This window comes from Typopeltis vanoorti, chromosome 24, assembly GCF_054136105.1.
Source record: "Typopeltis vanoorti isolate ZY-2024b chromosome 24, IOZ_Tvanoo_1.0, whole genome shotgun sequence".
In the NCBI taxonomy this organism is placed as follows: Eukaryota; Metazoa; Arthropoda; class Arachnida; order Uropygi; family Thelyphonidae; genus Typopeltis; species Typopeltis vanoorti.
Genome location: NC_143572.1, coordinates 46,027,168 through 46,053,663, shown reverse-complemented (window position 1 = coordinate 46,053,663; position 26,496 = coordinate 46,027,168). Strand labels below are relative to the sequence as shown.

The window sequence follows — 26,496 nt, the reverse complement described above, 5'->3', positions numbered from 1 at the left end:
CCTCTCCTTTCAAACCCAAAGTCTGGCTTAGATACGTTGACGATGCTTTTGCCAGACATTAAACACATTCCTCAGCCACCTAAACAAACAACACAAAACACATACAGTTCGCATTTCAGATTGAAAAGCAGAACACACTTCCGTTTCTAGATACACTTGTCACACGTCTTCCTTCTGGCAGTCTTTCTTCCACTGTTTACCAGAAACCGACACATACTGGACAATATATACACAAACTCCTACCATCACCCAACACAAAAACTAGGTGTCATTAGTACTCTAAAAAACAGAGCTTTGAAGATTTGCTCCAATGAACAAGCACTTAAAGACAAAGTTATCAGCAATACTTTTCTAAAAAATGGTTATGATCAAAACACTATCAACAAAATTCTCTACAAGACCTCACTAAACAAAGAAACTATACTACAATAAAATTATAACCATTCCATACATTAAAGGGTCATCAGATAAAATAAACAGAATACTACAGAAATACAACCTTAAAGCCACCTTTTAAACCTCCTGCAAAATTTAAAAGCTTACTAAACTCATCCAAAGACTCACTCCCTCCACTGGCCCACCCTGGAGTATACCGTATTTATTGCACCTGTAATCTACCATATATAGGGGAAACAGGACACACAATTCCTATCAGACAATAGGGACATAAACAACACATTAAATATAATAACTATGGTCAAGCTGGCCTTTCTGATCATGCCCTGAACACTTTATATAGAATTGACTGGAAAAGCACCAGTTGTTTACATCACATCAAAACATGGTATGAACGTAAATTTAAGGAAGTCTGTGAGATTGGAAGACACAAATTCTACTCATGGAACCTTTCTCCCTAAGAGTTAACTATAAACAGGACTGTAGATAATCCAGAATCTTAAATCTAATATAACAATTGTCATGTGAAATTAGGACATTATTGTTACTGTAAGAAAATTATACAGTAATCCCTCGATTAATGCACCCCCGATTAGCGAGTCATTTTTTTTTCGATACCCAAATTCGATTAGTGGGCCTATATACATCTTAAAAATAAATGTTACAAATTTTAAATCTATACATCTAGCTAACTATTTTAAAAAATCACTCACCAGAATGAAATAATTTAGTTAGCGATTTAAAACAATTTACGGAGTTATTTTTAATGGCATACTCCACTACTTACATGTACACTATGTATACTATGTTCCAAATTTTTACTGCCAAAATTTATGTCATCTGCTATAGTACGCACACATTCGAGACCCTTCGACACTTCTGCGCATGTCACAAAAAGGAGAATCCATTCCGATAACAGGGTAATCAATCCTTCTTCTGGGAAGAGTTGTTTATTATTACACGTTGAAAAATTAACTTCTCTTTTATGATCATTGTAGTTTTTAAAGTGGTAACTATTTTGCTTATTTTGTTGGGAAATTTTATCTATAAAGCATGTGATTTTGTGTGTTGGCAACCAATTCATACGTCCTTCTTTCTCCCCTTCAGCATGGATCGACTATTCTTGGCACCAAGCCAAGCGAAGCTCTACAAAGTGTGGAATGAATTATACTTTTTCCCATAAGTTATTATATTTGGTTAGCATTTTCGATTAATGCGCCTTTTTTAAAGAACACATTAATCGAGAGATTGTTGTATATGAAAGAATGTTTCTCAGATGTTATCTTAAATAGAATATAGCTTTGATGTAGTTTCTAATTAATTAAATTTTATATATATATATATATATATATATATATATATATATATATAATATTTTCACTAGAGGTCATGCCAGTAGAATAGCTGTTGATCAAATCATTGTCTCTTTAGCATGCTGTGTGAAATGTAACTCGGCTTGTCTTTGTATATTTGTGTATACTCCAGATGATGATCTTAATACGAAGGTCAAAACATCGGGAAATTAATATTAGTTATTTATAACACGGTTGTAAAGTCGTAGTTTCTAAAATGAATACTGATCACTATGTAACACTAAAAGAAAGGAACTGATGGGAAATTGTACATTTACAACAGAATACAAGGGATTGGCAGAAACTATACATATATATCATACAAAATGACAATATGAAAAACACACTGCAAAACAATGGAAAACAAAGAAAACTAGAAAGTATGAAATTATAAAAATGAAAGTCCAGAATTAATGTTTAATTTAAGCTATCATAACATTTCAAAAATTTAATGTCCCTATTTGAAATCTATATAGTTAACTAAATATGTGTAGTCCATACCATTAAAAATAAACTTGAAAACTTCAGCAGGCAGTCAAGCACTAGTCAAGGGGAAGGAGGGGAGATACAAGTGATCAACAACTAGCATGTATTAGTTGGCCTAATACCAGGGACTGGCACAGTCAATACAAATAAGTCAGCATCCTAACCAGAAGCTAAAACTTATGTAATTCCCTGAGGAATTATAACCTAACATCTGTTGCAGAATATAATATGTTCATCACACGACCCCACTCTGCAAAACGATGACAAAATTGGTATATATATTTTTATTGGTATATGCTATAAAAAAACATTCAAGAGAAAGCACCAAACATTTTCAGAGAAATAAAGAAGCCAGGAACTAAGCTCTCAGTCAATTCCTTCCAAAAATGGTTGAACATCCTAAAGGAGCTCCCTCCCCCCAAAGAGATGGACAGGAAAAAGAAGAGTAATATCAGTCCCTAACATATAGTCTGTCGTGGACAAGATAACAAAGATAATGCATCAACAAAGAACAAACTTGCTTTTTCCTAACTAAACAAAAAAGTCTCCTTCAATTTTCAAATCCTTTCACTCAAAATCAGGAGTACACAAAGATCAGCTAGTGAGAAGAAATATGTATGTCAGAGAAAAACAAATCAGGACTAATAGCATAGAGACAAAACATGATTCAAGTACTTTTGCAGCATATAAAAATTGTGTCCTACAATTTCTTCAGTAGCACTCAAAAAAGTTATTGGAAAATTATAGAAAACCACATCAATGAAACAAGAAACGAGGTATGAGTCTAAGCCAGGTTTAATCATCTTTCATTGAAAACTTGATACTCTTATGTTGCTAGCCATCAATAATTCAGCACAAATTCCATGTGCTTCATCTTTTTTCAAATATTCTGTGCTATAGTTTGTTAGCTGGTTTGTTGTTTAATTATTATTTCACTCTCCTGATGAAGTGTATTATAATATACACAAAAAAGTAGAGATTTAAGCTCAATAAAACAACTGATCAACAAACAGTTTATATGGAATTTATACTGGATTTCAAGGTTTAAAAAAACATTTATTACTACTTTAATAAATATTTAGTTCATAATACTATGAACATATTTATTAATTGAATATCATACACAAGGCTGATGTTACAATTAATCAGCCCCCCCCCCCTTTTTTTTTACAACTTTATAATGGACATTATTCTAAAATAAACAAAAATTAAGCTATCAGAAGACAAAGAATATCATCATTATGCCTCTGAGTTGCAGTACAACATTCACTACAAAGATAACCAACAATCAAAGGCCTAACCAGCATGCAAAACAGTCATGTACAACTTTTTAAAATGATAAAAATTAAGATATTAGAAAAGAAATTAATATATCATTTTAACCAATGATGACATCTGCTCACTCCCCTTGTTTTTTTAGAATTCTCATATCCAGTCTCCAGCTGCTCTTCAAAATATTTCTAGCCCAACTCTCAGATCCATTTAACATATGATAAAAAAAAAAAAGAAAAAAAAAAGATATTGAACAGTTCTATAGTGGTGTCAATATACACATGGAACGAGAGAGAGAGAAAACCAAAAACTTATTTCCCACATACCAGTCTTAATCACTCTATTATCTACTTCATTTGCAATCTTCAAATACTTCTTGCTTAAATACTTGAAACATGTTATTTGTTTTATATGTTCATGATTGAGAAAGCAACTGATGTTTTCTATTGTCCTGCCTATTTTCATAGAAGTTTATCCATGTAAATCCTAAATTTTTAGATCAGCAGAAATGTTTTTAATGCATTGGGTTGTTTCGGTATTGGTATTATTCATGCTATTTTTTTGTGTTACTAACTCTGAACACAAAATAAGAAATAAATAACTATTCAGCTGCCGATTATTTCAAATAAGTATCTTTGGCATACAAAAAACGTCTCATAAAGTACAGGATACTTCTCTTCTGGGATGAGTCAAGAGTCCCTTGTGAATTCTCCATATTCTCTAGGCTCGAACATGATATATTATGACTTTAGAAATTCATTTAAAATGTTTATAACCAACTTAATTGTGGTCTTGATGGAGAGCTGAAACTCTCTGAATGCATTCTGGCAACCAAACCACTGTCATTCTTTGACATATCCATGATTGTGTTATCAAAGTTCATGTCTAATTTATTCATTAGTTTTGCAGTTTATCTTTATTAATCTTCTAGAAACATTAAATTTCAAAGACTAGCAGTTTTCTTCCAGCATTTTTTCTAACTATTCGTGTCTTGGCTCCATAAATGATAGTTAATGCACTGTGTTGTTTCAGGAAGAAAACAAACAGACTAGATAACTAAAATTTTTAATTATTACTTCCTATATTTTTCCAAAGTTAAATTGACATCTTTAGGGATTAATACATTAATAAATATGGCTGTACAAACTCTCTAACATATAAATAACCCTTATCTGCAAACATTCAGCTCAATGGCCAAGAACATCCACCCAAAGCCAAACAGGTGGCATAATTATAAAATTTCAGGCTAGCCTGTATCTCTCCTGTTCCATCTTTGTTACTGAAGTGTGCCTGCAATAAAATAAAATTTTATTGCAGGCACACTTCAGTAACTGTAATTTAAATAAAATTTAAATTACTTCCTAATATATTGATATCAAACACATTAGGAAGTAATTTAAAATTTTAGTTATTATCTAACCTACACTGTTTAAATTTCCTGGAACAACACGATGCATGAGAATCAATGTATAAGCTTAAACATCAGGAATTCAAAATTAAAGAAATAAAATGAATGCAGTCCTTGTGGTTTCATTTAGAGCTGCATTTCCATATTTGTAAATATGGTAAATGAAATGCAGCCATATTTGAGGTTTGGGAAAGCTTCACTGTTGATACAGGCTCCAAAAATAGTCTTTCGGACTTGTGCAGTATTTTTCTTCTATTTAATCCTGTGGGACTGCAAATCCAGCAATTATTTGCTAGTCCTGCCTTGCCATAATGGCATGGGTATTTCACATGTTCTCCAATATTGATGTTAGCAGTTCTGTGTCTTAAATAAGATAAGCTGCATTTTACATAGTGATATGTTAAAGGATGGGATTTGTCTTCAAGGGCTGCTAGTTTGATGTATAGCTTATGTTGATATATGTTCTATTTATATATACTACTTTGGCTACTTTTCAAACGTATCCTAGCTGCAGTTTTGCAATGATCTTGAGAGGTGAGAAATGGCATTATACCTGTTTTACAGGGAGGGACACACATACAACTAAGTTCGATAGCAGGTGCTACGTAACTGGAAATCAACACCTCTAATCTTAGATCAGTGTTTTAAGGATAGCATAATGCTGAGTTGGACAATGGTGTGATTATTTTTACATAAATATCTTCTAGTGTGTCGACTTTTTCAACTAAACAAAGCAATTTCTATCAATGAATTATCCTAAAGAGCAAGCTTCATCCTTTAACACACAGAGGAATGTAAAAAGTGCCATGTGAGTGCAACTAAGTCTATATCAGAGAGACTAATATGAAGACCCATTAACATTGGTTGAGAAAAATGAGAAATACATAATTTCCTCATTGTCGCAAGTGTTAGAACTAACTACATGAAGGGCACTCTTCCTATAGGAAGAAGGCCATATATACATCTGAGATATTTGGAGTTGGCATCAGAAATGAAGTAAACCCTAAACGTTACCAAGTTTGGAGTGTACTTCATTTTTATTCAAACCTATAGAGCTGAAGGTAGTCTTAAGATTACTACCTTCAGCTCTATAGCCACAGACTATACTTATTCTATTTTCCATTACAATCACTAGATGCAGTGCCTTTATGTTTTATGATAAGTGTTTTTCTGGTCTGAGGGTAGTAGCTAAAAGATAGCAAAAGCATCAGTACCGTAATAAATTATGTTGATTCTGATTCACATTAAACCCAAGAAGAGAATAAAAAGCAGACTAAGAAAATAACAGTGACAGTGAAATGCAGTTAGCCATATAGCAAAGAGAAATCAAAGAGATTTTTATTCATCATCCCTTTCCTGATATGCACACTCAAAGGGATGTTTAGGTTTTTTTTTCTTTCCCTACTTGTGAAAAGGGGGTAAAAATGACAGTGGATGAATAACCTTAATAAATGCAGAAGGTAGGAAAGTGTTGTGCTTTAAAAAATAGCCAAATTAAGTGATTACTTTAGCAAGATATATATCCAGAAAGACCTATTGACTATTAGGGTATTAAGGCAAACAAGATGAAAGGACAGAAGTGGATCAAGCTGGAGGTATAAGCTACTGCAAGAGCTTGATTTGAACATAGCAGTGGGACTGAATGTAATATCAACAAAGGTGCTATAAGAATGTACAAAAGAATTACCAGTACCTTTTACTTAGTTATTCAACGTGACTCTCAACATGAATACTACCGCACCCCTTTTTCAACTCGAACACCGTTTCTCCAAAGACTGTTTTTGCTGACACTTCTTGGTTGTGATACAGCTCTCTTATCAAGAGAATTCGATGTTCAGATATTCCCATTGATCTCATTACAATTAAATTCTGTTGTGATCCACACAAAAGCTTTCTTATGATCAAAACAGATGAATACGTCTTTTTGAAATTCTTTTGTTCTTTCTATAATCCATTTCATGTTTGCTATTTGGTTTTATGCTCTTCCTCTCCTGCCTGTTCTTGTGGCATTTCTCTATTCACATATGGCTCTATTGTTGGATCACTTTCATCATAATTTACTCGCATGTGAAATTAAAGCAATGGTTCTATAATTCTCACAATTTCTGGGATTTGATTTTTTTTTGGAATTGGGATGAATACTGATGTTTTCCAATCTCTAGGCTAGTATATTTTCTTCCAAACCTGTTGACAAATTTCAGTCAGTATATTCACTACTTCATTCCCAGTTGCTCGCAATAATTCCGCTGACATGCATTCATCTCCAGGAGCTTTTATATATTACTTCACTTTTCATTATCATGGGCTCCTCAAATTCTCCTTCAATATTATTATCTTTCTTGTACAAATCCTCTACATACTCTTTCCATCTTTTTTTTTCACTGCTTCTTCTTCCATCAGATATTTACCTGAATTATTTTTTACAACTCCTAATCTAGGGATGAACTTTCCTGTAACATAATTTTTCTAAATATCTCTTGTTCTACAATAATATTGCTTTCTTCAATTTCGTTGCACCTTTTGTTTAGATTTTTTCCTTATCTTTCCTAGCCTATCTTTGGAAATCTGCACTCAGTTATCTGACCCTTTGCCTCTCTGGAGTTAAATTTTTCTTCTTTCCTCTGCTATTTGAATAGCATCTTCTGACAACAATTTGCAATTTTTCTTTCTTGTTGCTTTCTTTAAAGTGTTCTTTGCTGCTATGACTGTACATTTTATTTCTTTCCATAGTTCTAATTCTCTTCCTGTCTTCTCCAAACTTAATTTCTTTCCAACTTCTACTTTAAATGTTTCATTTATAGGATTTAAATCAAATCTGATACTGCCCTTTTGTTTGTTCTTAGCCCTTAATTTCAATTTAACTTCAGCTATCAATAATTAATGATCTGTCCCACAGTCTGCAGTAGGTCATATTTTTGCTGCCTGGATAGCACTCTTCCACCTTCTACTGGCAACAATATAATCTGATTTCTGTATTCTCCATCAGGTCCATGTGTACAATCTTCTTTTGTGTTGTTGGAAGCAAGTGCTCTCAATGTTTGCAATAAAGCAACTGTTCACAACACGAAACTCCAACATCCTTTCTCCTGCTTCATTCCTCAGTCCTAAACCAAATTTTCTAGCGATGCCTCATTCTTCTTTTTCACCCACTTTTGCATTCCAATCACCTAATATCAAGAAAAAAAAAATCTTGTTTTATCAAAGCTGTATACTACTTGGATAGCACTGTACACTTGTTGCAAGCTGCTGTAAAATTCTTCTATCTCATCTTCACCTGAATCTGTAGTGGGTGCATATACCTGTATGAGTAACATTCACTGGGTATGCCTTTATTTTGATTAGAATTATTCTATCGGACACTGGATTGTAACTCAAAATGCATTTTCTGTATTCTCTAACTACTCAATTTCTTCGAAGGTTTTCATCTCCAGAATAATACATCATGAAATCACTGGTATCAAAGTGACCCATTCCTGCCCATCGCAGTTCGCCGATTTCCAACATCTTAACTTGAGTTCTCATTTCTTTCTTCACCGGTTCCAGTTTTCCTTGATACATGCTTCTTACATTTCATGTTCCTTCATGTTCCTACTGTATGTAAAACAAAAGGCATCTTCTTCTGAGATTAACTATCAGAAGTTGAACTTCCAGACTGCTTTGATCAGGCTTTATCATTTTTGTTAACTCCATTGAAAGTTCCTCTCTGCTCTTCCATTTCAGTGCCTTTCGACCTGGGCATCCCATCTTCCAGCACTATATCACAATAACTTAAGCCTCTGTTCACAAGATTTTCTTGGGCAAAATGTATACAGAAGAGATTTGTCATTGCCTTGTGATATAGTGCTGGAAGACAGGACACCCAGGTCAGAAGGCACTGAAATGGCTACTAGCTACTATTTAGTAGGATAAACAAACTGCAAGAGATGAAGAAAAGTAAAATAGGAAAGATTGGGAAAGGGGGGGAGAAAGAAGAGTAGAGACTAGTCTACAGATAATATAATAGATGTATATTGCATGAAATAAGGCATGGTCCAGCATCAGGTACCTTGGGTTCACCCCTCTCATACTCATTAAAGTGAGCCCTTGAGGGGCACTTGAGTGAAATTTAGGAATAAATTTTTAAAAAGTAGGAAGTGTACAGATCCTAGTTCATTTTTATCAGCACAACTAGACAAATTTGGTACAGCAATTTCACATCAAATAGTTCCAATTTCTTTTTAAAAAATGTTCTAATAAAAAAAAAAGTCATTCTTAGACCCCCCCCACACACACACACAACTAAATTTGATCAAAAAAAGTAAACAGTACTGAAAACTTTAGAGAAAAATAACAGGCAAATAATGTTGTGTCAAAAAAAAGTGGATGAACAGTTTTGAAGACTATTCTATTCAATTATTTTAAAAGTACTGTCAGTCCTCAACTAAAGAACACTACTTATGATAGCTATTGAACTAACATGTTCATCAAGATACTGCTGTCAAGACATTATTTAAGAAATAATTTTGCTCATGCTATTGATGCTACTAAAAAAAAAAACTTACAAGGAATATAATCTCTTCCATTGTATATAGATGCTGCATAGAATGAGGTGACAGCGGAGTATATGAATAGTGTTTGGAATAAGCCGCTGAAAATGTTTGTACATTCACAGGATTCAACAAGAGAAAAAACAAGAGAGTGCTTCTAAGTAAAGAGCAGGAATCTGAGGTTGACCATGAAGATGTAGAACAGGTGGCAGGAGTTGTGGATTGAAGAAGCAGTTGTCACCAAAAAAAAGGAGACTGAAAATAAATTGGCAGATGTTTACCACTGTTAAATTAATTTGATTGAGAAAATGGATGTCAACATGGAGATTTAGAAAAGTAGAATGAAGCAAGCTACAGTTGCTTGCTACATAAAAATTGATTCAAGAAAAATTTTATTTCATTTATTTATTATAATTTTATTTTATTTTCACTAGAGGTCAGGCCAATAGAATAACCTTTGATCAAATCATTGTCTCTCCATCATACTGTGTGAAATGTAATTTAGCTTGTCTCTGTATACATGTGTATACTCCTGATGACCTTAATATGAATGTCAAAATGTCAGGAAATTAAAATAATTATTTATAAACACGGTTGTAGAGTCCATAATTTGCATAAAATGAAAAGTAATTGTCATTAGCTCGGTCCCCCCCCCCATGTTTATTCTACATTCAGCTGATATACAGTATGGCTGCAAATAATGCAGCCATATTACATGTCTCGCTCTATGTTTAGGTTGGCAGATCTTTTTGGTGAATCATTTGGAAACATGTATTCAACTGTGCTAAATAAGGTTGGCAGCTCAATGCAAAGAGTAAAAAGATAAAACATAAACTTAATGATGAAAAATATTCATAAATTTTGGAAGCTACAATTTTTTAATACAATGATTTTTATCCACTCTACTAGCCAAGATATGTTTCCACATCAAAAATGAGATGGATGCATAGTGTAATAATTGAAATAAAAATAACATTTGATTGAACAATTGAAATAACAGGGATACCAATGATAAATTGATATTTCATCCAAATGCCATTTAGGTAGTTAAGACACCAAAAAAAAAAAAAAACCTTGATTATTATGCATGTGCAACATGTATTAAGAGCTGCAACTAATAAAAGTTTTCTTTTGATCAGAGGGTTTCTTTAATGAAAGAAATCCTATGATTTAAATATGAAAGTAATTTAGTTACTTATGTTTTGCTAATAATTTCAGTTATAATCATCTAAGACTAGCATTATTTATAGAATGCCATCAGAAACTATATAGAAGAAGTGGTGAAGATGCATGCAATTTAATGACTATTGCTGGAAATATTCATATTTCCATCCATGGGATTCTGTTTCCTTTTTTTATATTTTTTAAATAAAAATAAAAAAAAATCCTATTGAAAAACTTTCTATATCCTCAACATGGACATCAAATCATTGTACTTTAGTGTTAATAGATTTAGGAAGCCCTCACAAGATTACCAAAATAGATAAATCAATAAGTGTGTGAGGCATGTTTCCACTTCATCATATGGAATTTCAAGGTGTGAGTCACAAATCCTGACTTTCTAAGTTATTGAAATTTGATGTTATCAAAAGGAAAAATGGAATATGCAATAGTGTTCAAATAATGTTTTTCAATTTCATAACAACAAAGGAGAAGCAGATTCATGATCCTTCATCTGAATATGAAGAACAGACAATGAAATGGCAGAGAGAGAGAGAGAGATGAATAATGCATCACGTAATGCCATAGATTTAGAGGGTAGTGACGATTGGGTCGGTGAGTGAGAGTAGGTTACTGAGAGAGAGAGAGAAGAAGTGGAGTATATGAAAAGGGAGTTCAGAAGCATGAAAGACATTAAGAGACTGGAAAGGCCAACTGATGTTAAACAAACAAGAGGGCAGGGAGTGAGAGAGAATAGAACACCAGAGAATGAGTGGGAGCAAAAGGTAAGATAGTGCAGGAACTACGGCTGGAGAGACAACAGGAAGGCAAGTAAGCAGAAGTGCAAGAACAGAGTCAAAGAAGGAGAGAGAGAGAGAGAGAGAGAGAGAGAGAGAATGCATTATTATGTGACACTTCCAGGGAGTCCAGACTCATTGAGGGAGAGTGTGCCAACAGCATCGAATGATTGATCCCTTCCAACTACTAACTGCACTCAAACTACCAATCGACCAACCTTTGTTGGCAAGCAAGAAATAAATGGGGCAGCGAGCTGTAATGTATGGAAATTCATTGATTTATAAAGTGCAAAATACAATGCTAAAGGAGTGCTTTCCTGGAAGAATGATATAGTGCGATTATGGCAATTAAGCCAGGCAAAAGAGATGATTGTGAGAGTGGGTACATATGACCAGTGGCACACTCAGGATTTAATCTTGGGGGGGGGGGGGGAGTTGAGTAGATGATTTACGAATACACACTACGCATTGCATATGACCTATGACTCAGCACCTGCTGTGATCGCCAATACATGACAAATAGTATAGAAATAGAGACAACATAAATTTTAAAAAAATCTATTTTAATTAGGAAAAGATTTATGGAAAATTTTCTAGTGTTTATTTCCTTTTTCTTTTTTTTTTTTTTGGGGGGGGGGGGTCTTGGCCCCCTCCCTGGGTGCACCACTGCATATGACCTGAGAGGTCATGTGAATGAGGTAGTGAGAGATGTTTATGCTTGAGGTTGTATGGAAGAAGAGCATGAGAGGAAGACAGTAAGCATATTACTTAGATATGATAATGCAGAGTTGAAAAGATCATTAATAATGAATGACTTGATAGCAAGAATGTGTCAAAAGAGACTTGGATTATGTGGATGCTTGAGTGCATTTGAATAAGGATATAGGCAACTGGAGAGAGAGAGAGAAAGTTATTCTCGGGGGAAGTGAGAGTATTAGTGCAGGGTGGCCCCTTGTGGGATTTTTTATTTTTATTTTTTCTGACCCACATATGAAAAGCCACAAGACTTACTGCAGACAGTGCTCTATGTTGGTAAGAGAATCAGAAGAAAGGAGGAATCTGTTTACATTTTTTTTTTTTGAACTGAAGGTTGTATTCTTTTGGGAAAGCAGAGTCGGAGAGGCTGTTCTAAAGAACTGAAGTACATGAAATGAAAGAGGAGGCAGTGAAAATAGTTCGGCGAATTTTAAGATGGACTGTAAAAGGGTGTTGGTTAGCAGTAGCTCTCGTTCTAATAATTTTAGAGAAAGTGGAAGAATAATAGTGGTCAATTCAGCAGAATACTGTCCATGAAATTATTTGTAGAAGAGGCAAACAAGGCAGAAACTGAATGCCTGTGAGAGTGAAGTGGATATGTGAGAGAAGATCATGCATTGCCGTCTTCTGGATAGAACTGAGCAATCATAGGTATGGGAGCAATATTCTATGGGCAGATTTGGGAATTCTATAATTAGCAATTGTGAAGTAGTGTCTTCAGCAGAAAAATGCACCAAGTTTTTTTTAGGCAGCTGCAGGAGATGTGGCTGAAATATGTTTCAACCATAGTTTCTCCAGGAAAGGTTGGAGGTATATGTCAATCCAAGAAAGGATATATGAGTGTTTGATTCTGGATATTACTGAAAGTAAAGGAGAGGGATGCAAGCGCTTTTGAGATCAGACAAGACTGAGTTTAGTGGTACTGAAATCTATAAGGTTGTCCCATTGAGATATAGCTACAAGGCCAGAGTTCAGAACATTAGTTGTGGTGGATCTTGAAAAGGAGGAATGGAGTGGACTGGAGCTATGGATAGGACTGGAAGTCTGTGAGAGGGGAGGTTTGCTTGTATATAAAAGTCATTTATATACAAGCGAATGGGTGAAAAAATGAAACCCTGGGGTACTCTTACATTGGTGGGGATATCTGAGGAAAGGAAACCATCCACCGTGACATGTAGTGAGTGACCAGTGAGAATGTTGGCAATCCAGTTCCAGAATGTGGAAAGCAAACTGCCACCGTATGGTCTGCTAAGTAGGCCCTGTGCCAAACCTGATTAAATGCTCTAAAATATCAAGAACAACTACTATGGAAGTTTCTCCGAATTTTTCCATAGCTTGTGTCCAGAGGTCAGCAGACCATTAGTGGTCTGAGGGAAAATTTTGGTGGTCTGTGGAGAAATTTGGACACAGACCCAGGATTGTTGACAATTTTTGTCTAGGTGTGCTTTTGTTGTCGGGCCACCATTGACACGGCTTGCAAATGCTAGTATGCATGCGCCAGGCTTCAGTGGCACATGTGTACTGTCACAAAATCAAACCCCCTGTGAATACCGATTCTCGTCCGATTGTTTTATTTTTTTGAAGTGAATTGTCGTCTGTTAATACTATACTGGTGTTTATTCCTCATGATACTCTTCTTAGGTAAGCGACCAGCGATCTTTTTTATTTTAACTGTGCACAGTGTGATATTTAAGCATCGAAGAGCTTGAGTTTGATAACTGTCATTTCTTGTTTGGTTTAAGATTCGAATAAAATAAACCCACAATGAGTGAGAAAAAGCAACCAAGCATTTTGCATTTCTTTGGTAATACTTCGCATAACCGTGAGGTTACGCAAAGTATTACCAAATGGCCAAATAACGACATGGCATTATGTGGATAATGGAAGCAAAAATTGAAGATAGCAATTTGAGCATGAAAGAAAAAGAAAGCCTAATCGATCTAGCATCCGACGACAGTCTCAAAGCTAAATTCCACTCGTCCTCATCAAGCCATCATTTTTGGTTCTCCATAAAAATTGAATACCCAGTGCTGAGTGTATTCAATTTTTAAAGCCATCAAAAATTTTGATTCAATTTGCAACAACCTATTAGTGTGAAAAGACATTCTCATCTGTTACGGCAATTAAAAATAAGTACCGCTGTTGGTTGGCTTGAAATAGAAACGGCTCTCCATATTGCAGTGACATCATTGAAGCCAAGAATCCATAAACTTATCAAGCAGCAACATATATCACACTAATAATTTTGTTATAATTAAATAAGTGCATTTTATATTAATAAAATGCAACTTTTATGATCATTATTTTATACTTTTGTACCTTTTTTTTAAAAAAAAAATTCATGTTAGTGGTCTGCGGGATTCAAAATTGTGGGTTTAGTGGTCCGTGAGGTCCAAAAGATTGGCAACCGCTGCTATAGACTGAGTTGCAGAATTCATATTGCTGGTCACTGATTAGTTGGTAGGTCTCTCTAGGTGGTTCAGGAGTTGGTTACTGATGACCTCCATAATTTTAGAGAGAACAGAAGTAACAGCAATCAGGTGGTAGTTCATTGGTTGATTTTCACCTTTCATTGGGATGGGTTGGATGTAGGCCTCTTTCCATGATGTAAGGTAGATGCCAATTGAATAGGATAGACTGAGGACACGATACAAGATAGGTGTTAGTTCTGGGGAAAAAGTCTTTAACACAATAAGTGGGATACTATCAGGATCAAATGGTATCCCACTTATTGGATATCTTTCTGGCAGAAGACTATGGGTGACATGGCAAGAGCAGTTCTTGGTTGTGGAGGGAACTTTGCTCAGATCATCAATACAGGAATTGGAAGAGAAGAGTAATGCCAGTATGTCAGCCTTGTCTTTAGGTGACTACACTAGGTGAGGCGACTACAGTACCATCTAGATGTTAGAAACTGGGGGGGGGGGGGGGGCAAAAGTTGTGCCCAATGGCCTTGGCAAAGGACTAAACGGAACAACTGCTATTTGGACAGGAGCGAGTTGGAAGCATTTGGCCTTTCAATGTCTTATTTGGATTTAGTGATGATTCTGTAGTTATTGCAAGCTATAGTATAGGCAGAGTGAGCAGCTGGAGTTTTGGACTTGAGCTATTCGATGCGCAGTTTTTTTTTTAATGCGTTGGCACACTTTTGACAACCAAGGTTTGGATGATGGCTGTGAATACACAATGGGATCAAATACTGAATCAAATGGAGTCTGGAAGGAATAATAGCAGGTATGGAAATACTGAATGCATTGATGTTTCTTTATACAAATGTCAAAGTATCAGAAATAAAGGAGATAAATTAGTGGCATACATAGCCTTAGCCAGGTCAGTCCAAAGATTATTAGGACCAGTGAAATATAATTGACCAAAGTTGATATACTAACAGGAATAGAAGTAGAAGAGTATAACATATTTCAGCAGGATAGAAAGGGCAAACACAGTTTCAGGTATTGCTTATGATAAGTGATGAGTTGTGTCCTCTAAGAGAAGAGAATTGAAGGAAATGGCACTAATGGTTTTGAGAGTATACAGTGTCAAGTGGGGCTGAGCAGAACAGGTTATTTATTGGGATGTTGCTAAGGACCAGAGAATACAGAGTTTAAAGAGTAAAAAATATTTAGGCAATTGAGTTCTGTAATAGAAAACAAGTGATCATTATGGGAAATTTTTAACTACAGTAGTAGTTAAAAATTGGGAAATTAGCATGTAGTAGTAAGGGAACAGAATTTCTGGAATTGTTGAGGGATACATACCTCGGCAACATGTAGAAGGAACACAAGGTTCGGGTGTTTAGGATTTGGTCCTAGCATCAGAGGACCCGACTATAACTGAAATGTCATAACTGTCCTCAGTTTGAAAGTGACCATGTAGTCTTGACTTGTTGGATGAACAGAAATGCAGAAGTATCAAGAAGAAAGGAATTTATTTTGGAATTATAAGGCAAGTGATTATAATAATCCTAGAAATCAGTGGGTGCAATATCACCAGTGCAAGATAACTAATAAAGAAATATTTATTAGTAGCAAGATGCATACCGAGTGAAAAAAAAAAAACAGAACACTATTTGACATAAATGGTTGTAAAATTTTTTTTCCATCTGGAGTTCCCATTTGATAACAAACAGAAACTGCAGGTTGGAAAAAAAAAAAGAAAAAAAAGGGGGGGGGAGGTTGTGGGTATAAGGAGAGGAATGGAGAGAAGTTGCAGAACAGGAAAGTGAATAGCGTGGTAAGGAAGGAAAAAAAATATGAGAAGAAATTAGCCCTGAGATCCAAGGAAAATTTGAAAGAATTCTTTCATTATGCGGTCAGTAAGAAGAAAAATGACTGTAGAAGAATGAAGCTGTTAGATTAAAATGGGAGTAGAGTGAGTGATGCAGAAGACATAGTAGAGTTGTTTAATGATCACTTTGAATCATTAAATAGAGTTGTCAGTTCCAAGAAATGGACTACTCCATTGGCAGCTTTTTATTAAGAGTCTGGCTATAGGAAAGGTGCCCAAGGTAAGATAGTGCCATTGCATAAGGGTGGTGGTAGAATGGACTCATCACCAAATTCCTGACATGTACTCTCAATGGGTGTATAGGATATTATGATAGTACTATATGAAAAACTTACATCATTACTAACTTCCTATCAACAATTTTCCTCCAAATCAATCTGTTAGCTGTCAAGACTTCAATATTATCTGATCTTATATTTCTGTTCTGTAGAGCACTTTTTACTGTATAAATCCACCTATATCTTGGTCTTCCTCTGGGTCTTTTTCCACCCAACAGAGGCAGAGAACAACTGCTTTGCTAATCTTTACTCTCTCATTCTGTTTAAGTGACCATGCCACCTGAGAATAGCTTTGTTAACACACTCCTACACGCTAACAATGTCAAGTTCTTTCCTAATATCCTAGTTTTTAATATGATATTGCCATTAATGCCATCTCACGTCCCTAATCTTTCTTGGGACTCATATCTGTGGTCTCTAGTCTCTACTCAAGTATTTTTATTTCTAACCCAGCTCTCAGATCCACAAGTTAAAATTGATTTGAAAACTGTCTTGTATACAGCTAATTTAGTATTTCGACTAATTTCTCTCCTATTCCACATAAATTTATTCAGTTGACTTCCTACCATACCAGTTTTGTTGATTCTGTTGTCCATTTCCATATTTAATTTATCATCTTCACTAAAAATTGGCCTAAAAAGCTGAAATGTTTTACTTGTTCTGCAAGTTCTCCATTCACAATGCTTCTGTCTTTCTATGTCTTGTTATTGCTGATTTTCGTACCAAATTCATTACAACACTTATTCAATTTAGTCAGGGAATCTGGCAGACTTGTACTGGATTTATTTAAAAAGTATAGCATTGTCTGCATAAAATTAAGAGCTGAGATTAACATCTCCAATTTTGGTATCAGGTTTAATACTGTTTTCCTTCATAATGTGATCCATATAGTTAATTAATAATAGAGGGGATAATGTACATCCTTGTCTGACACCAGATTTAACATTAAACTATCTTCCTGTACTTCTTTCAATTCTAACTGCTGCCTTACAACTCAAAAACTAAGTACTACTTGATATAATGCCCCATTGCACCATATAACTAGCGTTTTGAATAGTTTTCCTCTTGGCACCTCGTCATATCTTTTCTAGATCTACAAAACTTAAATACAGATCTTTGTTATATTCACACAATTCCTCAACTATTTGTTGTAAAGTGAAAATCTGATCTTGACAACCTCTATTTGGCCTGAATCCAGCTTGTTCTTCACCAAGCTTTCTTCTTAACCGTTTCTCAAATATACTTGCATAAATCTTACCAGAAACACTCAGCAGGGAAATAGCTCTGCAATTATATCACATTCGGTTTTATTTCCCTTTTTATAGATGATACTATAAGAGCTCTACTCCAATCATTTGGAATTTGTCCCTCTGTCCAGGCCTTCTGAACTATGAGGTGCAGCCACTGCAAGACTTTTGTACCTCCATATTTGAGCATTTCTGGTCGAAAATCATCTACTCCTGCTGCCTTTCCATATCTCAGGCATTTGATGGATTTTTCTACTCCAAGTATGGATATGTATTCCTGAATACTTGTAATTTTTTTTTTTTTTTTAACCACTGTGCTGTTACTGTTTGTTTCATTTAGCAATTTCTGAAGCAATTACCTCATACAATCAAGGATATCTTTTTCACCAGTTTTCATGTCAACTTTGTCATTTCTTATTCCATTTATAGCACTCTTTCCTCCATTTCTAAGAATTTTTAATTCATTTAGCACCACATTTTCAATGTGGTGCTAACTGTTATCCTGTAGTTTTAAAAAGGATTAAAATCAAGCAGCTTTCAGAGATTAACTGTAGACTCAAATATATGAATATGAGGGTGATCTGAAAATTTCTCGGCCTTAACCATAGATTGCAACACTATCAGCAAGATTTTTTTTTTCTTGTTGGTACATCTGTCATAAGCATCCATGTGAAATTGCAAGTCATTCTATCAAGTAGTTTGTTTTATACAGCTGTCTGAAGCAAAAATGTTGTCTGTATTTCTTGAAATGGATAAAATTGAGTATCGTGTGGTTATAAAATTCTTTGTAAAAGAAAATTATTCGAAGTTCATAAAAGTTTATGGGCACTCTTCTCTTTCATTTTCGACAATTAAGAAATGGGCTGCCAAGTTTAAACATGGCCATACCAGCCTTGAAGATGATCCATGTGAAGGACGTCCAGAAAGTGTAACAACACCAGAAATCATTGATCAAGTACACGATATGGTATTGGATGACCGGTGAGTCAAAGTGCGTGAAATTGCTAAGACTATAGGCATTTCAAAAAATGTGTAGAATATATTTTGCATGAAGAATTGCAAATGAAAAAGCTTTGCGCAAGATGGGTGCCATGCTTGCTCATCAATGCTCATTTTCATGCACTCGCATGAAAATCTCTGAACAGTGCTTGGAACATTTTAACAAGAATAAAACTGATTTGGTGCATTGATTTATTACTATGGATGAGACCTGGATTCACCATAACACACCAGAATCCAAACAGCAGTCAAATCAGTGGACAGAAGCCGGTTGTTCAGTGCCAAAGAAGACAAAGTTGGTTCCATCAGCAGGAAAGGGCATGCCAGTGGTGTTTTGGGATGCTAAAAAGGCATTTTGTTTATTACTTATCTTGAAAAGGTTAAAACAATAACTGGGGAATATTATTCTGATCTTTTAACCAGACTAGATGAAAAAATTCATGAAAAAAGACCCGGTTTGCAGAAGAAAAAAAAAAAAACATTTCATCAAGACAATGTACCTGCCCACAAGGTGTTTTGGCAATGGGAAAATTAAGGGATCTGCACTATGAATTGTTGGAACATCCGCCTTATTTCCCAGATTTGGCTCCCTGAGACTTCTATCTCTTCCCAAAACCAAAACTCTTCCTCGCTGGTCAGGGTTTTTCTTCGAATCAAGAGGTGATTGCAGTTGTAGAGCGATATTTTGCAGATCTTACTGAGAACCACTACAGGGACAGGATAATGGCATGGGAGCATCGCTGGAATACATGTATTAGTCTTAAGGAAAATTATATCAAAAAATAATTTTGAAATTATAAATTCGTTTTTTTTCATTGTTAAGCCAAGAACTTTCAGACCACCCTCATATTTGGGGGAGAGTGAAAGAGGTTGAAAATGAGAACCAGAACACAGTCTTGGTGGAAGAAAGCATCAACTGAACCAGGAGAAATAAAATTGTCTACAAGGACAAAGGAGATCAACTTTTGGACTCTAGAAGTTGTAGGGGGAGGCCTGAAAGAATAAATCATAATGAAAGTAAGCTAGTATATATCTCAAGAGAATATAGAGGTAAAAAAAAGGCACGAAAGCCAAGTGTTTACAAGAAAACTCATGAGAAAGAAAAATATACAATTAGCAAAATCTTCTGGAGATTATTGAAAAGCTAGAGATGGAAGGGGAAAGGGGATATTATAAAGTAATCTGATGATCAAAGTAACATAAAAACTGAAGATAAAGATATTTTGGAATATCTCTGAATATTTTCTTTTGAAGACTGGGTGATGTTCCATATCAACCTCTCTAGCTGCTGTTCCCTTGAAATAGGGAACAGCAGCTAGAGAGGTTGATATGCAAGTTTTCACAGTGGCTGAAATGCATAATCAAGTCCAAATTCCAGATAATTGAAGTAGTGGTCTCATAAGACTCATTCGAAAAGAAAAGAAAATGTAAAAATTACACAGGGATTCCCTGCCGATGATTCCAGTATACTTGGGAAGAGGATAACAAAAACAAAACAATAGCAGGCTAATACAACTCATTTTTTTTCAACTAATGAACTCAAATGAGACTTAAATGCTGTATACTTTGTTTTTTTTTTCAGGGCTCGACAAATGATGCAAAACACTACCGTCCAAGATACCCCTCTCCCTTCATTTTTTTAATGATATGTCCAAATAAGTTAATAGGAGTACCATAAATTAGTTGTGCTGCATTTGTGTTTCTTTAAAAAGTTAAGATTTTGTTTAACAAGTTTTTTTATAAAAATTGTTTTACCCAGCCTACTCACTAGCTGGCAAAATGCAGTCACCACAGGTGAGTGTAGTTGTCAAGCTCTGATTTGTTGTAAAAAAAAAAAAAAAAAATATTTTTTTTTTAAATATAAAAGTTATAGTAAAAAAAAAAAAAAAGCAAAAAAATGACTCCTAATAATGATACACAGTGATAAAAACAGAAATTAAATACAGTGGCATTATCAATCAATGTCTTCAACATTGTAATAACATAAACCTATGGTAGTTCACTGCTTTTTTTTTTTTTTTTTTTTTTAAATTTTCAGCCTATTTTCTACCCACTGCAAGAAAGAAAAGAAAAGTGAAGGCCTCTCCCATTGCGGAAGGTTTTGGGTCTACTACTCCCATGGTGATCCAGTCCGTATTGGGAGAGGACAATCACAAACATCCACGAGGGATTCAAACCCACAGCCTATTGGCTGGAGAGCGGAAACGCTAACCACTCGGCTAACCAGGCTGGCTGAGTGGTTAGTGTATCCTATTTACATATGCCTACAGCGTAAATTTGTGCCAGATTTACACATGCTTACAGTGAAAAGTTCACTGTAGGCATGTGTAAATAGTAACTGAGCTTACATTTGTTATATAAAAAGCAAAGTCTAATGCACAGTATCCCCTAAATTTTATTATTTCGAAAAAAAGAAAACATGGACATTGTAACATTTAATAAACTTTCAGTGTTTTGTTCTAAATAGTTACCTTATTTTCTGTTAGTCCCCTGTTTCTTTTGGATTCAGGTGAATGACAGTCCTCATCATGTGCTAAAATTGCAGCAATCAATTTATCTGTCTAAAATAAAATAAAAATTACTATTATTATAATTAATGAAGAAAAAACCTAAAATGCTTCAAAGTGAGCAACGAAAATCAATAAAAAAAAAAAAGGATAATAAATATCGATCACTTTATATCAAATAGGAAAAAAGGCATGATCTACAAAAGTTTGACATGAGATTATTACTATTATTATGTGACACCTTCTCCAGGGAGTCCAACGATTTGTCGCAGGAGGACACTACTTTGCTAAATACACATCTTACCCTCTTCACTATTAATTCTCCTACTACAACACTATTACCACCAATGCCATCTATTGTCCTTCATCATCAATGGTATTTTTTGATTTCTCCCAGAGTTTCTGGGAGAAAAACCCTGCTGCCTCTGTATGAGATCAGCTAACTCACCTTGAAAAAGCCCGTATAAGGATTCCCCTCATCACGGCAAGAATCAAACCCAGGTCTTTTCAATCAAAGGATGCAATGTTCTGCTGTTCTTCCAGTTGCACTATGGAGGTGCCAGATGGTGGACATTGGCTAAAGACAGACAGAGCTTGAAAGGAGACGGCCATCTAGCAATGGATAGTAAGAGGCTAAAGGAGTTAGGGGAGAAAAATTAAAAATAAAATAGGGCTCACATTAACCCAGCTTCCTCTAAAACTGAGAAAAATCAAATGTCTTGTTGCTGTTTTTTGTTAAGTTAAAAAGAATAAGGTAAATAAAGAAACAAATACAAAAACCTGCGCAATTTCCCATAAAATATGCATTGTGAAATGATTTTATATATATGTATGCAATTTTTTTTTTTTTAAATTACTATTATTATTTGACACACACCTCCAAGGACTCACGAGGGAGGGCACCTGCACTACAACTCCGTCTCCACCATTCAATTACCAACTAACCGCAACTACACCAATTCCATCTACTCCTGACCACTACTGGTATTTCCACAGATAATCACAAGCATCCATGCCCATGGCAGGATTCGAACCCTCAGCCTTTTGTCTGGAGAGCAAATACGCTATCCACTCAGCCAACTGGCTGACATTACCCAAGCTATATAGCAATGCCAGCATCCATGAATATAGCAAAACCTTACTTTTCATACTATGGGACCAGCAAAGTGTTTTAATTGCTTAAGTAAAATGTGATGTGCATATTGTCTTTACTAACTTACGATGGTTATGTTGGAGGGCTGTAAGCCAGGAGTGCTTGCTTCTAGGTGCACGAGTCATTAGTATTGGCTTTTCTGTATATCTGTGAATGATTTGGTATTTCTTAATCTGTTAATTGCTCTTTTTCAAGACCAATATACTGGAAGAAGAGTAGCCTGCACTATGGTCCTTGAAAGCTTACCTGACCATTTAAAGTCAATTTAAAACCACATCAATTTGACTGAAGTAAACATACACTCCTCTGGTCCCAGAATATGAAAACTAACAGTTTGTTTCAATCATGGATGCACCAAAAAAATAAAATAATAATTTCATAATGCTTATTTTACAGGAAATTACATGTGTTTTTAATGTCTTATTTCTTCATTTATGCTTTATTCTTTTTAACTGAACAAAAAATTGCAAGAAATTTGTAATATTTTAATTACAAATATTTTAATTAATTAATTGCTAATTACCAGCCCTCTGGTAAATATTGTTAATATTTACCAGAGGGCTGGTAATTAGCAAGAGCTTATGAGACTGCAAACCTTTGATACAAGTGTCAGACTAGTTTCTCTGATGAGAAACTGGTCTGACACTTGTTCAAAATACATGTCCGAAAAATAAAGTAATATCCTTAATCAGAAGCATTAATAAAAAGATGAATATATAGGTTCCTGGGCAGAGTTAAAGTCTTTTAGGAAGACTGATGCCACAGAAACTGTCATTGAAAGTTTGTATTCTTGAAATTTCTGAATCAGTTTCAAAACTTGAGAGAAAAACAGTTTGTCTACTTATTATAAAATAATAGATATTTATTATCCTTTTTAATAATTACTAATATTAGAATGCATATGCACAAACTTTAACAAAAAAAAAAAAAAAACACGAAAGAAAAAGAAATAAAAAATTGCCTCATCTAGGACTGACAAATATCAATTTTCTATATTTCCATTTTTAAATAGTACATCCTATTAAAAAGGAAGCTTTCAGAATATCTGACTTCAGTTTTAACAAAAAAATAAAATAAAATAAAATTTTTTCAATGAAGTAACATGGATTCACTGCAGAATTCACAGGGATCAAAGAAGCAGCTAATAATAATAATAATCGTATGATGATACACTGCCGTGAAATAGCTAATTTTCACTTACTGTATCAAATGAAAGTGGCGGTGTTTGCTATAGTACAAATTTGTATAGTTTAATAAACAGCATCTGTCAGATAAAGTACTCATTTCATATTCTGTTCTATTCATAAATAGAAATGTTAAATTTTGCATGAATGTTTTGTTTTAAATTATTCATTGTTAAACTATAGTACGGTGAAGTCTTGGTAGTAATATGAATACCAAAAAACAGTCATCCACGATGAGTCTTTGGACACCCTGGAGGTGTCAAATAATAATAATAATAATAATGTTCCGACTTCTATTGATTTTTTTTTTTAAAAGTAAGGTTACCATTTGAATGAAGCACACTGAAGATACTTTCATGAATCTTCTTCACTGATAGGTAAAGAAGATTCATCAAGGTTACTTAAGAGCACTATGCATGTTTATACTTCTTTGCTCAAATAGCAACCTTTTTTTTTTCCCCTTTAAGCCAGCAAAGGTCCCATTCCTTTATATTCAAAGGCAAAGTGTGTCAGCACTAAGCTGACCAAGTGCTGAAGGTGCCCCTCTTCATCTAATATTTATAGTTTGTGTAAAATTTTGGCATTTTTTGGGAATTTTCCCCCCTTTAAGATTAAGGTGGGAAAAGGAACAAGACCAAGATTGAGTTTATAAGTGGAATCAGTGCCATTCAACTATGTTTCAGTGGTATATAGAAATATATCTCATGTTTCCTAAGTGACCTTTCTATCATATTATTATCAAGAGAACTCCATGGAGTCAAGAGACTCATCTATATATATTTATACACACACACACACACAGAATATCACAACTTTATCCAGTCAGGAAATAGCTCGCACTGGAAATGCATACTCTATTTCTTTGTTTTAATGACTCTGTGTTAGTGCACTTTGACCTGCTTACTGTTAACAGTTGGCGATATATACAGAAGCAGTTTGCTTATGTTATATTATTATATTTCGTTACATTAATTCCTACACAAGTTTAAACATGTTTTATTTCTTTGAACGTGTCATTTCTTTCGGTACAGTTTTCATTGTTCGCCTTAATATTTAATAATATAAACTGGGAACTATTCTGTCATATCCTTCAACTATTATGCAATTAACCGCTCCATTAAAATCAACAGCGAGTAAGCAGTTCGTATCTAAATAAAAGATCGTACACTTACTTTCATACTTTTCCTGATACCAATGTCTTTAGCACGTTTCCGAAGTTCAATATATGTCAGCTGTTGCAGTTCTTCCACCGTATATGAGACCATATTTATATAAAATACAAGAGCTAAATGTTTCAATTAACAACTAACATTATCCACGTTTTCGTAATTTGAATTTACCGTAATACTGTACTCTTAAACGCGATTGGTGTAGATTGCATTCGATGGACTACCATATCTCAATTACTATTGGTGAAAATATTTTAAGCGTATCACATAAAAGTTATATAAATAATCTCGAATAATATAAAGAAACAGCCTTCTAATCCAAATTTTGTAATTTTAAACTGTTTTGTTTGTGTTAAAAAGAGAGGGGGGGGAGGAATACTAATTCTAACTCTCTGTTCCTTAGCCATATTGCCACATTTAGATAACCAAATGAATCATTGGAAAGTTATTACTAAGTAGATCTTTAAAAATGTCCATTATTAATATTTCGAAATACTTCATCTTTCAAAATGCACTAATCATAATTTTGGCATATAATAATCTCAACAATGGGAGCAAAGATTATTATTATTATTATTATTATTATTATTATTATTATTATTATTATTATTATTATTATTATTATTATTATTATTATCTACTCCCCGTATACGGGAATAAAAAGGCGTTAGCTGATTTTTTTATTATTATTATTATTCATACCACCTCCAAGGAGTCCGAAGACTCATCGCGGGAGGACACCTACAACTGTCTCAACCACTATACCGAACCTCCACTAAGAATTAGAAGGAGAATACATGAGGGGAGGACTGTAATAAGAGTGACATGCTGTTCAAAGTTCGCGTGAATTTAGACAATATGTTGATAAAATAAAAAGCGGGCCTTTGAAGCTCAGTCGATATACACAAAGCTCTTTAGTCGCAAAGACCTGGGTTCGATTTCTGTCCATGACACGAGGTACATTTATCCAGTCTCTTTCGACTAAAGGTGAGTTTACCGGTCTCATACGGTCTTTAGTCCCTAAGAACTAGTAGCACATTCAGGATTTAATCTTGGGGAGGGGGGGAGAGCCGAGTCGAGTAGATGATTTGAGAATGCATCGCATACAGTACTATGAAATTTTGAGGAGTGTGATGGTATGATTCTATTTTTCCTGGTTTGGCCTCAGACCTCTGTTTGTATTGCCACGAACATTGAGCAATGCTATCTTCTTTGTGGCGCATCTATGAACTGACCATGTGTCTTTCAAGAAGACAATGCACCTTGTCATAAAGCTGCTGCAGTAACTATGTAGTTTTTAGACATGAATATGACTCAATTGACAGGACTCCACAGAACTCTGATCTCGATCCTAATCAACAGCTATGGGATGAACTGGAGCATCGGGTGAGGTCAAGGAACGCCCGCCATAGGACAGTACAGACCTCATAACATGTCTACAGGTAGAATGGTCCAAAATTCTCATTCATCTCTATCTCACGCTTGTGGAAAGTAAGCTCCTCAGGATTTCTGCAGTCA

General features: G+C 34.7%; 1 protein-coding gene across 1 annotated transcript in view; it reads right to left on the bottom strand.

Moving 5' to 3' along the window:
- The window catches only part of LOC150093153 (uncharacterized), a 76,762-nt gene extending 51,582 nt beyond the window's left edge, over positions 1 to 25,180 (bottom strand). Inside the window, exons 1-2 of the mRNA XM_090413749.1 lie at positions 24,982 to 25,180; positions 21,437 to 21,526 (exon numbers count right to left, since the gene is read on the bottom strand). Of these exons, the coding sequence (XP_090269875.1) occupies positions 21,437 to 21,526; positions 24,982 to 25,074 (183 nt within the window). The 5' untranslated portion in view covers positions 25,075 to 25,180. The remainder of the gene's footprint in view (positions 1 to 21,436; positions 21,527 to 24,981) is intronic.
- Between the last annotated feature and the right edge of the window lie 1,316 nt (positions 25,181 to 26,496).